General features: G+C 36.3%; 1 protein-coding gene across 2 annotated transcripts; it reads right to left on the bottom strand.

The window, feature by feature from the left end:
- Positions 1-428: 428 nt before the first annotated feature.
- LOC127978550 (ceramide synthase 2) lies at positions 429-14,729 on the bottom strand. 2 transcript variants are annotated; one of them, XR_008158543.1, is made up of 12 exons: positions 14,300-14,729; positions 10,889-11,062; positions 10,370-10,487; positions 9,929-10,047; positions 7,256-7,313; positions 6,248-6,298; positions 5,688-5,780; positions 3,964-4,092; positions 3,418-3,524; positions 3,000-3,153; positions 1,547-2,870; positions 429-1,510 (listed from the first exon to the last, which is right to left on the bottom strand). XR_008158543.1 is itself a non-coding variant. In XM_052583285.1 (11 exons), exons 2-11 carry the CDS (start codon positions 11,059-11,061, stop codon positions 2,718-2,720), a joined length of 1,155 nt encoding a protein of 384 aa, XP_052439245.1. In that variant the 5' UTR covers position 11,062; positions 14,300-14,729; the 3' UTR covers positions 429-2,717. The 2 variants fall into 2 exon arrangements, 1 of the variants encoding a protein (XP_052439245.1); XM_052583285.1 differs by having other exon boundaries at positions 429-2,870.
- Positions 14,730-15,164: the final 435 nt, after the last annotated feature.

Genomic DNA, 15,164 nt, shown 5'->3' with positions numbered 1-15,164 from the left:
GTTTGGGGGGCAGAATATATTTATTTTTAATAAAAGGAACTAATACTTCCATTAAAAAAAAAAAACACTTTAAATCGATCAAATGTGATATTAAATACATTTACATGGTTGCAAAATAAACGCTGTTGTTTTGAACTTTATAAAAATTGTTCCTGAAAACACTACCACTCTTTCCCCAAAAAAAATTAAACAGCACAACTTTAGAAATATTTAGATTAAATGATTTCGGAAGGATCATGTGACACTGAAGACTGAAGTAACTACTAAAAAGTTTTTTCATCACAGGAATAAATTGCATTTTAAAACGTAATAAAATAGAGAACAGTTATTTGAAATTGTTATAATATTTCAGAATTGTACTGTTTTTACTGTATTTTAAATGCAGCTCTGATGAGCACAAAAGAAAAGAAAAAGCAGACAAAAAAAACTCCCATCCACAAGAATCTTTATCTTTCGTCACTGAATAATGATACAAAATACTGGCAGTTGGGACACAGATCAAATAGTTTGTTTATGCAGTGGACCCACTGTGGACAGGAAGTGGTGAAGGGGAAGGTTTGGTCTTCTCACCGGGCCGCGGGGAGAGATGAGGTTGAATGGATGTAAACAGAGAAGGAGTGAGAGAGAGGAGGATGGTTCAGCTTAAAATCTTAAAGCCATGAGGTCAGGAACACAAGGACGACAAGCACATGAGCAAATGACACACATACATTTACAAATAAGGCACTTGTGACAACTTTTGGAAACTTAAAATAACTTTGTAAAGCCAATCTGGCAAAAATGCTAAAATGCATTACATGCTGAGCACCTGTATTGACATTGACTTTCATATATTAACAAAAGAAATACTGGACCACAATTTGTAAACCTGTTGCTTAAATTAAAACATGAGATGACACTTAAAAGTACAGTTCATCCGAAAATGAACATGATGACATCGTTTTTTCACCCTCTTTCTTCTGCAAACATAAATGATGAACTATTTTGTCCATACAATTAAAGTCAATGGTGTCCAGTGTTGTTTGCACACCAAGTTTCTTTCGTTGTCCACAGAAGAAAAGTCAGGTTTTGGAGCAAAATGATGCTGAGTAAATATTGACAATGAACTCTGCCTTCAAGGTTTAACATGATCTCATGTAAAGCACCAGACACTGGGCAAACATTACATTTTGGATCATTTCCATAACCTTTTTTTTTAACTATGAAATCCATTTCCCATAAATACAACAAATGCAAGCCAGAGATTCAATTATGTCAAACCGTTTGCTAACAACACAATCATTATAATGCATTTTACATTAGACAAGAGTTACAAAGTGCATCCAGCACTCAATACTGATTGTTATTGTAATTATTCATCAGATAAATGGAAGAGAAAAACACTAACTACAGGTTCTCCTGCCAAGTACTTTGTTTTTTTTGCATTTTACAAAGTCATTTTCCACATACTGCATAAATGATCAGCTTATCAGGTTTCCTGAAAATATCTGGACCTTAAATAAAAAATAACCTTAAATGAAAAAAAAAAAAAACACTTTAAAATAACTGTGTTACTAATATATTTAAGAATGCCTTTTTACAGGACACACGCCGACCAACACAAATATTAGATACGAGATTCTTTCACACACACATTTGCTGCTTTGTTATGAACTCAACAGACAAATGTTGAATGCAAAAAGCAGCACACTGATTTAGCTCTTTGGGACGTGATACAATGGCAGTACAAATCTCTGTGTATCTGTAAAGTGGTAGTGTTGCAAGAATGGGTCAGTATTAGTGCAACTGGATTGGGGGAAGATCAAGTTTTCTCAGTAAAGCAGGTGTGTGAAGGTCAATTGGTGAGATTGTTATTATATAGAGAACTAATGGGTGACACGAAACAAAACGAAACATTCCAATCAGTTTTTGGCAACTTCAGAACTCTAAAAGGCCCGTTCACACCAAGAACGATAACTATAAAAATAACGATATCAGCGTCCACACCAGCGAACGATATCGTCTGTTTATTCTAAGCGCGTCTGCTGCTTTAAAGTCTCGAGCTCATTTCAGCAGGATTTATTCTGATTGGATGTCAATGTTTTTATCATTCATCAGAAAAAAAAAAACATTCTGAGAGTGATTCCAACGATATCGTTCCTCTTTGTCTTTATCGTTACAGTTGTGGTGTGGACTCCGCTATTCTTTAATATTGAGAATGATTTTTAGAACTATATCTTTATCATTATCTTTATAGTTATCCTCAATACTGCGGGATTCTTGGAAATTTGACAGTTGACCTGACAAAACATGCAAAAAACGTATTACTGACAAATAATGGGAGGCTAACAGTGTGTGTGTGCGTGATGCCCAAAAGACAAAAAGGAAATGAAAAGAACATCAGCACAACTTTGAACTAATAAGGCACTGAACACCTAATAAACTAGAGGAAATATTTCCAGTAAAGCAAGTGAACGTTGTATTCACTAACATTAGACAAGACCCTGAACAAACAAAGGATTATTGAAATGATACGGTGCTTATTTATAGTGTTTTCAATTATTTGCAAAGGGGGAAAAAAGTTACATCATTCCTCCTTTTCAAAGTATGTCCTTTTCCAAAAAATGAGTATCATGTATATATCTACATGTATTGTGAGCGTGTTGGCTCTGGGCCTTTTCAATCCATTAGTCTACAGGTCTCGTCCATGTGTACCTCCTCTCTGGTCTCTGCTAGTGTCACTCGTTCTTGCGGTGATGGTTGTTGTTTAGAGGAGAGTGGCCGTTCTGCACTGGTCCATTTTTCACTGGCGCTTTCCTGTCCTCCTGTTCTTCCTCATCGTCCTCCGTGTCCGTTTCTTCTCGGTCACTCCTCTCGTCCTCCACAATATCCTGTGGCATGACAAATGAACTGTGATGAAGCATTACAATCCTTGCAGTTCATATTTCTTACAGATCAATAGTGCATAAAATGCCTAAATATAATATCCAAAGTAGTCCGGTCTGTGCTGGATAACTTACATTGCCTGGCAAGAATTTGATGGCCATACGCAGAATGAGTATGGCCCAGAAGATGTGCAGACACTGCAGCACAAACAGCAGCCCATTAAAGAAGTAATATCCAAAGAACGGAGGATAAACGGTCACCGGATACACCCAAGTACAATGCAAAATCCTGAGAGAGACAGAGAAGAGAGAAACTGAGAGTTTAACATCTGACATTTATCTAGCAATGAAGAAATTTTTTTTTATAGAATTATTAAAAAGTGGGACATTGCAATCAAAGTTTGAGGCAGGCACGAGCTTTCATTTGATATCATAGAAGCAAATCATTTGATCTCTCAAATGAGATCAATACAGAAAGTGGGTCAAGAGAAATGCATGATTTATAGGTTTAATTATAAACCTTGGGATCAAGACAGAAAATTGGCCAACTCACCAAAATGGGAAGATGACGAGTCTGGTGATGATGAAGATGACAGCAAATACGATGAATATATAGTTGCACGCTTTTCTCCAGCCGGCGTAGTTAAACATTTTGGCAGACTGTTGGGACAGACAGAGATTGGACATTATGTCTGTGACTCTAGCACAGAAAGCACCACTAGGAGGCAGTGTTTCAAACCGGCATTAATATCCCTGACCACATACTGAAGCAGATGTACTGAATTACCTTTGCCATTTATAAGAGCGACATGACTTTACAAGCACATGAAGCTCGATAAAAGCAAAGGAAAATATTTGTTTAATAAACAGTATTTGGCTTACAATTATTAATACCATGTAATGGACAGCACTATGAGTGTATAAAGTATGTCTGCAAAACACTCATCTACTCAACCTCCGTAGAGAAAATGATTCACTATACATTCTATTAAACAAAATGATGTGTTGTTATTATAATGTTGCAAATAAGATAATCCAAAAGTTTGAAGAACAGTCTCTCTCTGTATTAAAGTGGACACAGTCTCTAATGTTCCAGTACCTCCAGCAGATAGTCGGAGGCGTCATGCACCAGCATAATGAGGGTTCCTGCTCTGATGTAGTTCACACACCAGGAGAAACTAATCAGCAGGATGGTGGCAACATGGTGCACTATTTGTTCTTTAAAGTCCTGAAGGAAAGAGAACGAGGGAAAATATGATCTTACCAACAAAATAATGCAGTGGTTATGGACTTAGTACTGCCATGGTTTATTAGAAGTACCATGCTAATAACATAAATGTGACCCTGGAGCACAAAACCAAGTCGCTGGGGTATATTTTTAGCAATAGCCAAAAAAACACTGTGTGGATCAAAATTATACATTTTTCTTTTATGCCAAAAATCATTAGGATATTAAGTATGTTCCATGTATTAAGTATGTTCCATGAAGATATTTTGTAAATTTCTAACTGTAAATATATCAATATATATTTTTTGTAATATGCATTGCTAAAAACTTCATTTGGACAACTTTAAAGGCGATTTTCTCAGTATTTTGATTTTCTTGCACTCTCAGATTCCAGATTTTCAAATAGTTGTATCTCGGCCAAATATTGTCCGATCCTAATAAATCACACATCAATGGAAATCGTATTTATTCATCTTTCAGGTGATATATAAATCTGAATTTTGAGAAATTGACTCTTATGACTGGTTTTGTGGTCCAGAGTCACAAATAAGGTAATTCTTGGGCAATAAGGTACACTGTCAATCAAACATTTGGGGTTGGTAAGATTTTTATGTTTAGGAAAGAAGTCTCTTGTGCCCAACAAGGCTGCATTTATTTGATCAGAAATACATAACTTCACATGCTCTTTTAGAGAATATTAGTATGCTATTGCCAAAGTTTTAGACTCAAAGTTCAGGATGAGCACAATAGACTAGCTGACTGATTAATCAAACCATCACTTAAAATAGGTGACCTATTAAAATTCAGTTTGTGAAAATACCACCAGGTGACATTCGATCTGCTGGATTTTATTATCTCATACACGTGTTTTTTTTTTCCATGTTGGATTAAGCTTGATTTGATATTCATGATATTCATTCATTTAGCTGACACTTTTATCCAAAGCGACTAACAATTGCTACATATGTCAGAGGTCGCACGCCTCTGGAGCAACTAGGGGTTAAAGTGTCTAGCTCAGGGACACATTGGGGTCTCACAGTGGATTAGAACCTGGGTCTCTCACACCAAAGGCAGGTGTCTTATCCACTGCACCAACACCACCTGATTTGATGTCGATTTGATGGTTTTGTGTAGATATCTCATCTTATTGGGCTCTTAAATGTTCCCTCAAAGAAAGAATGAGCATTGATGCATCATCTTCATTCAGCTCAGTTTTGAAGCTTTATTTGCCCGGTTGGCAAGAAGTTCAATGAATAGCACCAAACATGAGACGTACTTTATGCATCTATTTGAAAGATGAACTGTTTAAGCTAGCCAAAGTTGGTTTATGGATTTGCCAAGCTAGTCTGAAAAGTGTCTAAAATCTGCCAACAGAGAAGTAAACACCAGCTTAGGCTGTTTTTTCAGCAGGACTTATAATAAAACATTGGACAAGTGAACCACTGATAAACCTAATCCTGCTGTACTTTTACTGTTCACTAATGCTGTGTGGAATGGCTAGAGTTCTTTCTGTGCTGGAAAGTGCTTTGACACTAATACTAAAAACTGATACTTTTTAGGTAGGGTTTTTAGTTTAAAGTGTTTGGCTCACTCACTTTTCGCTTGACGTCTGATGCGACGCTGAAGAGAAGGGACATGTAAAAGCCTAGTTCAATCATGTAGTACCAGTACTGAGAAGGCAGCAGCGTCTAGAGAGAGAAAGAAAGAAATGAGAAAATATCCTGAAAGATGACATTTCAGTATGTTTAAAAATGTCCAAAATGTATATAATGAGTGAGTACATCATAAATGTATCTACCAAACCATCTTTTTGTCTTATCCCAAATCACTATGGTATATTTATAATAAGCGATTATTTTTGGACTGCGTGAATCGCCATACACATACACTTTGAGAAGTAGCTCCGGTTAGGATGTGCTTCCGTGGGATGCGTACAGTTCTGTTTATTAATCGCTAGAGCGCCAACGTTTACATAGTGTCGCTTTAAGGGACAGTACTCTGGCATCAGTTTGCATATTTCTCATATGAAACAAATTTGTATTTACATAAGCTTAGCAACACCGAAGTTCACGGAAAGACCATTTCAGATTACAAGGTTGTGCAGACACATTTTACACCCACAAAATTAATAGAAGAACGAAAGAGGTAAACGCACCATCATTGGAAACCCTGCCCACATCTCCTTCATTGTGTAGAGCCAAGGTTTCTGCACAAACACAAACAATATGAAGACAATATGCACCAAGACAAAAGCGCTCTCATATTTCATCTCAACAAAAGCAATGCAGGTCACAAGTATGACATTACATGAAAGTTATAAACAGGAGGGGTTGTGGTCCATCATTATAGGTTTTTGAACAGCCGATGCCAGAATTTAGAGAGCAGGTTGGCTGATAGATTTTATAATGGTAGATATAAAGCTTAGTTTGTTGGTGTTTTAATGCCAGGCCAGCTATTGGCTGTTATCAGTAACAAGTTGAAATTTGCTTTGGAATAAAACTCTAGAATGGATTAATGAAACATTTAGAGACACTAGATTTAACATTCATGATCTTAACAACATTCTGATCTAAGGCCTTTCCTTAAATTCTTGACATTAGTTTTGTAGACAAAGATCATTTGTCCCTATGTATGGTTTCAGAATTTTTGTGTTTGATTTTTGTTTGCACCTAACGCCCACGCGTTATTTTGAAGAGTTTACTATTATTCTAAAAATGTAGAAAACGGTAATAAAAGAATAAACAGGTTTGTCCAATTTTGCATCTATAGTGAATGTACATACATATGAGATAGATATAAATTTAGTTTTAGAAAATAAGGTGTTCATAATATTGTTGAAATACAAATTCGGACTATAAATGGGAACTTTGCAAATATCAGAATAAATTCTGTGTAAATATTGTGCAAACTAAACAATAGTAACCCAAAATGTCATGAAATATTTGAAAACAAAAATTATGCATTATCCCTGGATAAAAATAACATCAGTTTTTTTAAATGGCACTTGGATCAACCAGCCAAGAGGAACCATACATCAGCTGATTAATGAAGCCAATATTATAGGAAATAAATATACATATTTTGGTTTATGCCAATAAACTAAAAAATGGCCAAACACTGATTTGCTACTGAAGAGGAAAAGGGAAACATCATTAATACTCACATCAATAAGTGCAGCAAGGCCAGCAATGAAAGCAAGAAGGTAAAAGGTAAATCTCCAACTGCAAGACAATCCATATTCATTTCAGCAAATAATATCCAGAAGCAAACACATTACCAGCAACATAATATACAATCCCAAACATCTCTCGTAAGAAGAAATGACATTATTTTTTTCGATTAATAATTCAGAAACATTACCTGAACACAACTCATTCAATTTAAAGGTCTAGACTTACTTTTACATTATGGAGTTACTACATAAAGTGACAAAATGTACAAAAAGGAGGCAAAACAACACTGATACAGTCCACTCACAATACAATTACTACTATTGCAAGCCCACATCACGCTCAACAGCCCCTACAACTGTATTTAAAGCATCTACAACCTACTGTTGTGACTGACAGCTGGAGACGGCATGATAAACTCATTTAAAGGATCTTCCAGGCTCAATACAAGTTAAGCACTATCGACAAGCACTGTGCACTAACAGGTAATGCACTTTTGAAATATGAAAATTTAATTCGTGTTAAGCGCCAACATGAATTACATTTGAACTTTAAGTTTGTGTTGTAGTGCATGGATTTCTAGTTATTCAGTAGAATGAATGTAAAAAGCTTTATGGGGTCATAACAGGAAAAAAGATATGCAGAATAAAAAAATTTGCAAGGTTAGTAATCGATAGAACTTTAGCCTTTGATTGACAAGTATAATATCAAGAACTATTCTTCAAAAATTGATTGAAAGGTTTGCTGCTCAGCAGAGTTATTTTATCGGCAATTTTTCAAAATGAAATCTCTAAAAATTATTTACTCGCCCTCAAGTCATCCAAGATGTAGATGAGTATATTTCTTCATCAGAACAGATTTGAAGAAATTTAGAATCACATCACTTGCTTACCATTGGATCCTCTGCAGCGAATGGGTGCCGTCAGAATGCGATTCCAAATAGCTGATAAAAACATCACAATAATCGACTAGTAATCCACACCACTTGAGTCCATCAATTACCATCTTGAAGTGAAAAACTGCATGCTTACAAAAAAAATACTATCGCTTTCACCAGATCAAGCACGGTTTACAAAACTAAAACAGATGGATTTTGATAGGAGAGGCAAAGAGGATGGACTTTTCACTGGAGAAAGCTTTATTAAGGACTGTGTTTTGGCAAGAAGTGATGATTGAAAAGTTAAATCTTAATGATGGGTTTGTTTCGTACAAACATGCAGCTCTTCCCATCACAAGATGTTAATTGATGGACTGGAGATGTGTGGGTTACTTGTGGATTATCATCTTGTTTTTATCAGCTGTTTGGACTCATTCTGACGGCACCCATTCACTGCAGAGGATCCATTGGTGAGCAAGTGATTTAATGCTGAATTTCTCCAAATCTGTAACCTTAGAAGAAACAAACTCATCTACATCTTGGATTGACAGATTTTCCTTTTTGGGTGAACGATTTCAAGGTAATTTACATTACCCCAAATGCTTTGGATTAATCTTAACACTGTATTGAACCCTGTGCATTCCTTTAATTATGTGTGTTGGATGTGGTTCTGAAGCACAAGACAAATGAATGTTGAAATGTCAAGGACAAGATATTATAGGGGTCATATGATGCCATTTAATTTCTTCCTTTCTCTTTGGAGTGTTACAAGCTCTTGGTGCATAATGAAGATCTGTAAAGTTGCAAAGACTACAGTCTCAAACCCAAAGAGATATTCTTTATCAAAGTTAACACTCTGCCATGCCCTCTTAAAACAGCTCATTCAAACACGCCCCCACGTCTATGTCGCTATGTGGAAATATTTGCATTACGCCGCCCAAATGTTCACGCAAAGAAAGAAGGTGTGGTTTCAGTAACCACAGTTAGTGTTGAAGAAGCCGTGTTAGGGAGATGTTGTGTGTATCTAGGAGAAAGTAAAAGCACTTTATTTGGCCTTCCAAAAGTAGATGCATTTAGGAATCTTTAAGATTACTTACAACAGAAGAGCAATGTATTTAATGGACGACCGTTTTGTGAACCTAGGAGAGGAGGTCATTCTGGCTTTGCTACGACAATGTGGTGCTTCTGAATCAGCTACTGGAAGTATGATTTTAGTTTTAAGTATATTGACTGTTCAGATGCACTCGCATATGTGTGTGTGTGTGAGAGAGAGAGAGAGAGAGAGAGGGTCACACAGTGGAGTCAGCGCTCTTAACCGTCTGTGGTTTGTGTACTGCAAACACATACAATCTTCATTACGGTGTCTGTCACACCACTCTGTTCCCCTTTCACGCTTGAACTGATGGTAAAACTAAGGACAATATTAACGGTCTTTACTTTTATTTTGAAAGAAGAAGCTTGCAATTATGGAAAGGGGCGTTGTATTTCCGATGAGTGCTTGCTGTGTTTGGCCAATCGCAATGCACTGGGTCAGTTGGCCAATCAGAGCAGACTGCACTTGTCGGAAAGAGACTTTGTACAAAACAATACGTTTGATAAAGGACCTACACTAATGTACAGTATTCGAAAAATAAAGTGTTTTTTGAACATTAAAGCATGTCAAAGTATTATATTACACCTAATACACAAAATAATGATCTTTGAAAAAAAGCATCATATGACCCCTTTAAAGGACCAACCATTAAAAGGATGGAAATGTGGTTCAAACAGTCTGTGAATTGTTCTGTACCTGGCCTCTCTGAACTTCTTCAGCTTGTTGGGTCGCTCTTCATTCCTTCGTCGCCTGAACCATCTGTGGATCTGACTTTCTGAGTACCCGGTCTTTTTACCTAAACTCTCAATTTCACTCTGAAGAGTAACAGAACACATGAAGGGTCATTTAATGGCGAGACATGATTTTATGGATTTGAGATATATATATATATATATATATATATATATATATATATATATATATATATATATATATATATATGTATGTCGCTCACGATTGGACTGAAACAACAAAGCATTGAAAATGTGTGTATATTTAAATAAACAAGATAGCAAAGACCTGCTGCATACATTTACATTCATAATGCAGATGCATGAATCTAAAGCAGCTTATAAATGAGGAAACATATTACAAGTAAAGGGTTTTCCTGTAATAATGAGTTTGGCAATGTAGTACCTGTTTGGGATTTTTATTTGTGATTCTGAAGTACGACTCCAGCGTGGGGTTGTGCGCAGCTTGCACTCTGACTTTCTCCTTTACGCCAAAAGCTGCGGCCAGCTGAATGGCCACTGTCCTAAATTTGAAAAACATTAATAAACTTTCACCACTTGAACTGGAAACTGAAAAAAACTGCATCAATATTAACCATATTTAAAACATTGATCATTCAAAGCTTATGCTTTAAAGGTTTTTGAAATGCAAATGAACAACATAATTCAGATTGATTATTGGATAGTTCCAAACAGATAAAATTATATCAAATATCCTCCTTCCGAGCTCATGTATACAATACAGTATGTATCATTCACTCCATATTACACTACTGTGCTTTCTCTGTTTTTAACCAATCAAATAATAATGGCCACTAAACGTGACAGACAATTTATGCATAAATGAGTATTGCATAAATCATATGTCGTAAATACAATACTGTCATTGGTGATAACCAATATGATAAGAAGGTTTCATGCTGACCTCTCAAAGATCTGTCGTATAATGAGGAAGGCGAGGGCGATGGGCAGGGACACCCAGAGGTCAGATGCCTTGGCGTAGGTGAGACTGTCTCGATCCTCCAGGTCAGCCCAACCCAGTCCTTCTGGAAACCACAGCCTCTCGTTCCAGAACCACTCGCTCAGCCTGGACAACATCCTGATGCAGAGGAGAAATCAAACATAACATAATCAGATATTTTCAAGACTACCAAAGAAGATCTCATGGGGCTTTTGCAAGTGTGAGCCGCTTGTTTTCTTTGACTTTTATGAATGAAAAAAAAAGTACACACATAAACAAACAAACACATATATGGATATTTAGCAGTAAAATTTTAAATCAATATTTGTATCATTTCTCCAGCATTTACCCCAATTAATTATAAATAAATATAAAGATTCTAACTTCTGAAATATGGTTGTGTACACAAAATCAGGCAGTGGTGTTAAATTTTTAATTAAATTTTTTTCTGAACAAAAAAAACAAACAAAACAAGCATAATAAACTAAAAAATATTTAATAATGTCTATTACTATATGAAAATGATCGTCCAAAATAAAAAATTTTAAAGCTACTGCTGGTCAGACAATCTCTTTTATAATGTGCATTCTATGTTTTCAACAAATTCTAATTATTTTAGCATGTTTGGTTCATGCTACTAAATCCTACAGGAAAAATGAATGGGAAATTAATGAATGAATAAGTTTTATATTAATAGTTCAATACAGCACACCGGGATTGCTTTGAGGGCGGCATAATTAAGTTTGAAAAAGCCTGTAACACACCCTATGTTGCCTTAAAATTATATGTAAGCAGCTTACTAGTGTTTAAAATACAATATTTACAATACACTGTCAGTAAACCAGTCAAGCAAGACATTGAGAGATTCAAAGCTGAGATGTCATCTGCCCTCAATACTGATAGTCCACATTTCTCAGAAACTAAATATGAGCTCAAAACCACTGATAAGCTATTGTCCCAGAGGAACAACATGAGCTCTCCTGAGAGGTATATACACACACCCCGGTACAGGACCATTCACATGAGTCTAAAGAAACACGCAGAGGACTTTTCATTGAAAGCCCCTCCTTATTGTCGTGCTGTCAGTGACACGGTTTGAGCGGGTGGGCCTCCGGCTGTCCTAAAGCCTGCTCTTGTCTCAATGGAGTCATTCTGAGAGGTCAGCATGACATCATGGCCGCGTGTCAATAGCTGGCAGCAGCTGAAAGGGTGTACTGTCACCTGGTAATGAGCACTGCTTGGAGCCGGCCGGGCCAGAGAATGAGACAGATTCTCTTCCTTTCCGTGCTATTCTGTGTGAATGAAGCGCTAAAAGCACTCTGATAATAAATGTTATCCAAACAAGGCCTGAATATATCAACAATGTCAAAGAGCCAATAATGTTTGATAAAAGGCCTGAGAAAGATGATGATATAAAGTGGTGCAAGTAAGCGAAGTAGTGAATCATAAATGATCAAATAAAGGCAAATGTATCTTCTAAATCATTAATATTCTCTGAAACAGTTGGTAAAGTGCCAATCCAAGACATTTTTTTTTTTATCTCTACAACTACTAACAAACAATTTCCCAAACTTTTGTGAGTTTGAAATAGCAGAATGTCTCACAAAGGACTTAATTAGTTGCCAAGCATTAAATAAGACAAATGGCCTTTGAACCCTGAGGCTAAAGACTGTCTGGCATATCAGCGTTTGATTGCAGTCACACTCAGCTTTGAAGAATTGTTTGGTTAGCGAATACACAAACTATAAAGAGCAACTGGAATGCTCTGGTTTTGTTTTTGTTTGTGAATGAATCAGTGACTCAGACCTGGGACGAAATTGGAGGAAAAAATATAAATTAGCTTTGTTGTCATTTTGGGGAAAATTAAATGTGATGCTTAGTCGCGATAAAATGGGAGTAGTGACATATTTTTATTCCATATTGTGATGTAAATCCAAGTTGGGAAGTGGGAATCCTCTCAATGAGTGGAGAAGACCTGCATACGTTATCATGGAGAAGTCTGTCGTTTTCACCGCAATATTGAATTATGATATTCTGATTAAAATTTTCTTCAAATGTTGATTGGATTTTGTAATGAGGCACTAAATGAGAGCCTAAAGAGACAGAATTTAAATTGACTAAATTAATTGTTCACAGTAACCTTCCTTACATGTATTTATTAAACATATAGGGTGAACTTTGTTTCATGCCAACAGTGTGTGTCAACTAATCATTTCAGTGAATGATTCAATGACTCATTCATAGAAAGCATGCATATTTAAACAAATAGATGTTTCAGTGTCCAAACAGAGTATTATGTCCATTCATGCAGTGTTCATAAAACAATAAGTGTAAAATATTCAGATGACCTAAATGGATTCATGAATTAATCTTTTAGTGAACACAACCAAAGATTTTATTTAAAGGGATAGTTCACACAGAAATGAAAATGTTGAAATGAAATTGTCCTTATTCACTCACCCTCATTTCGTTCCAAACCTGGATGAGTTTCTTTTTTTATGATGAAGCCAACATCTTATGTTTTGTTACTTTTTTGTTTAATTCAACGTGTTACTTGTCGTTTTATTCTCAGACTTTATAGCAATGTCTCTTTTTTGTGTACAGTGTAATTTACATATTGTTAGAGGATAACAGTAAAATGCAAAAGTTAATAATAAAAATCAAAGAGAGAGAAATGGTGCTCGTCTATAAAAACGTCTTGTGCATCGTACGTCATAGAGTAATACGCCACTTCAAAGCCCTGGAGTGTAGCACGAGACAATCACAAGTTAAATCAAACACACACATACGCTTCTTACGAGCGTGAACAGTTTTAGACGTCCGCGATAACGGTTCACATTAAAACGTGCGAGTTATTTGAACAGCCGACGTCCAGCTTTGCAAAATACCGGTACCTAACAAAATTTGCCACAGACATGGAGTCAAAACACGATCTGCAATCTAGCATTTAAAAAACTAATCCTCTAATGTTGCACTGACTCACTAAGCTTCATCCGAGCAGCTTTTAAACACGGAGTCCGCCCCTAAAAGCCACGTAAGTAAAAACATTGTCGGCTTTCTCTACTGTCGATGCATTTCAGGATACATGAACAGCATAGGGTACAAGTTACGACCGATATTTGTTCGTAGGCGTGTTGTAGTCACAACCATGCACACTTAACGTTAACCACGCGCTACAAAATTGAGTAAGTTACTTCCATTTCGCCGCTCCCTAATGTGTAGGCCGTACACATCAAACAATTTACTTCAAGAGGCTATCGTGCTAAAACTAAACAGCAAGTTAGAAATCGGACAAATATGAATAAATGAAAATACATCTACGGAATTGACAGACGCAGGAACGAGCACAGCTGCGTATAACGGTAACTTACTTACTTTTAACAGTAGCCAGAAACACAAGGGTGCGAGGAGATGAGATGGATCTAGCAAAGGTGCATGAAAGTGGGTGTAATCTTGCAGTTATTCAGGGCAATCTGTACAATTGTGTGCGTTCTTCATAATCCATAATCCAGTCTTTCTGTATATTTTTCTAAAATCCCCGTAAAAGGACGCCAAGGGAAGTCTGGTGTTAAACTGACTTCCAAACTCCTTTTTTTCCTCCGCTTCGTTCACTGTTGGTTTTAATCGTATATCTGTCAGTCCACGTGGAGACACAGCTCAAACTTTATACTTTTTTTTTTTTTAAACACTTTTCTCTTCACATATCCGAGCTGAAAGTGTCCAGACGTACTTTTGCCGGGTGTTGTTGTACAGAGGTAGGCGAATGAAAGAGTGAACATGAGAGCCAAAAAAAAAACTAAATCTGAAGGGCGGGGCAGATGCTATTTGAGGTGACGTTTTTGCTATTTGCATGTGAGTTATGACGTGTTAAGGATGACGCAATATTCGAAGAAGCTGTGATGCTGACTGTGATTTACAGCTTCTCAATTGACCAGTTGATAGCTGAACATGCATGGAGAACCATCAATGCATAGATTATAGAGTAGCTTAGCCTTATTTAAAACATGATATATTTATTAGCCACACAGAACTAACGTCTGCAAGTAATATTAGTTGACAGTTTAAGGTTTTTTTTTTCTACACACAAACACACACATATTTTTGTTCTGCTTCATTTGTCTGTTTTAAATTTTTTAATCCAAAAGAGTACATCACATTCAAAAAAATAATTGTCTTCATTGTGCATGTCTTGGATTAATAAAACAGAAAATGTAGTTTAGTACAACTTTAATTCACAGCA

Source organism: Carassius gibelio, chromosome B19 (genome assembly GCF_023724105.1).
Source record: "Carassius gibelio isolate Cgi1373 ecotype wild population from Czech Republic chromosome B19, carGib1.2-hapl.c, whole genome shotgun sequence".
In the NCBI taxonomy this organism is placed as follows: domain Eukaryota; kingdom Metazoa; phylum Chordata; class Actinopteri; order Cypriniformes; family Cyprinidae; genus Carassius; species Carassius gibelio.
Note: the sequence above shows the minus strand (reverse complement) of the source record. Positions and strands in the feature narration are given on the sequence as shown.

Coding starts and splice junctions, on each gene's coding strand:
- LOC127978550 (XM_052583285.1), bottom strand. CDS start 11,061: ATGTTGTCCAGGCTGAGCGAGTGGTTCTGGAACGAGAGGCTGTGGTTT. Junction 10,488..10,888: donor ATACGACAGATCTTTGAGAG/GTCAGCATGAAA, acceptor TTTCAAATTTAG/GACAGTGGCCATTCAGCTGG. Junction 5,781..6,247: donor GGGCAGGGTTTCCAATGATG/GTGCGTTTACCT, acceptor TTCTCTCTCTAG/ACGCTGCTGCCTTCTCAGTA.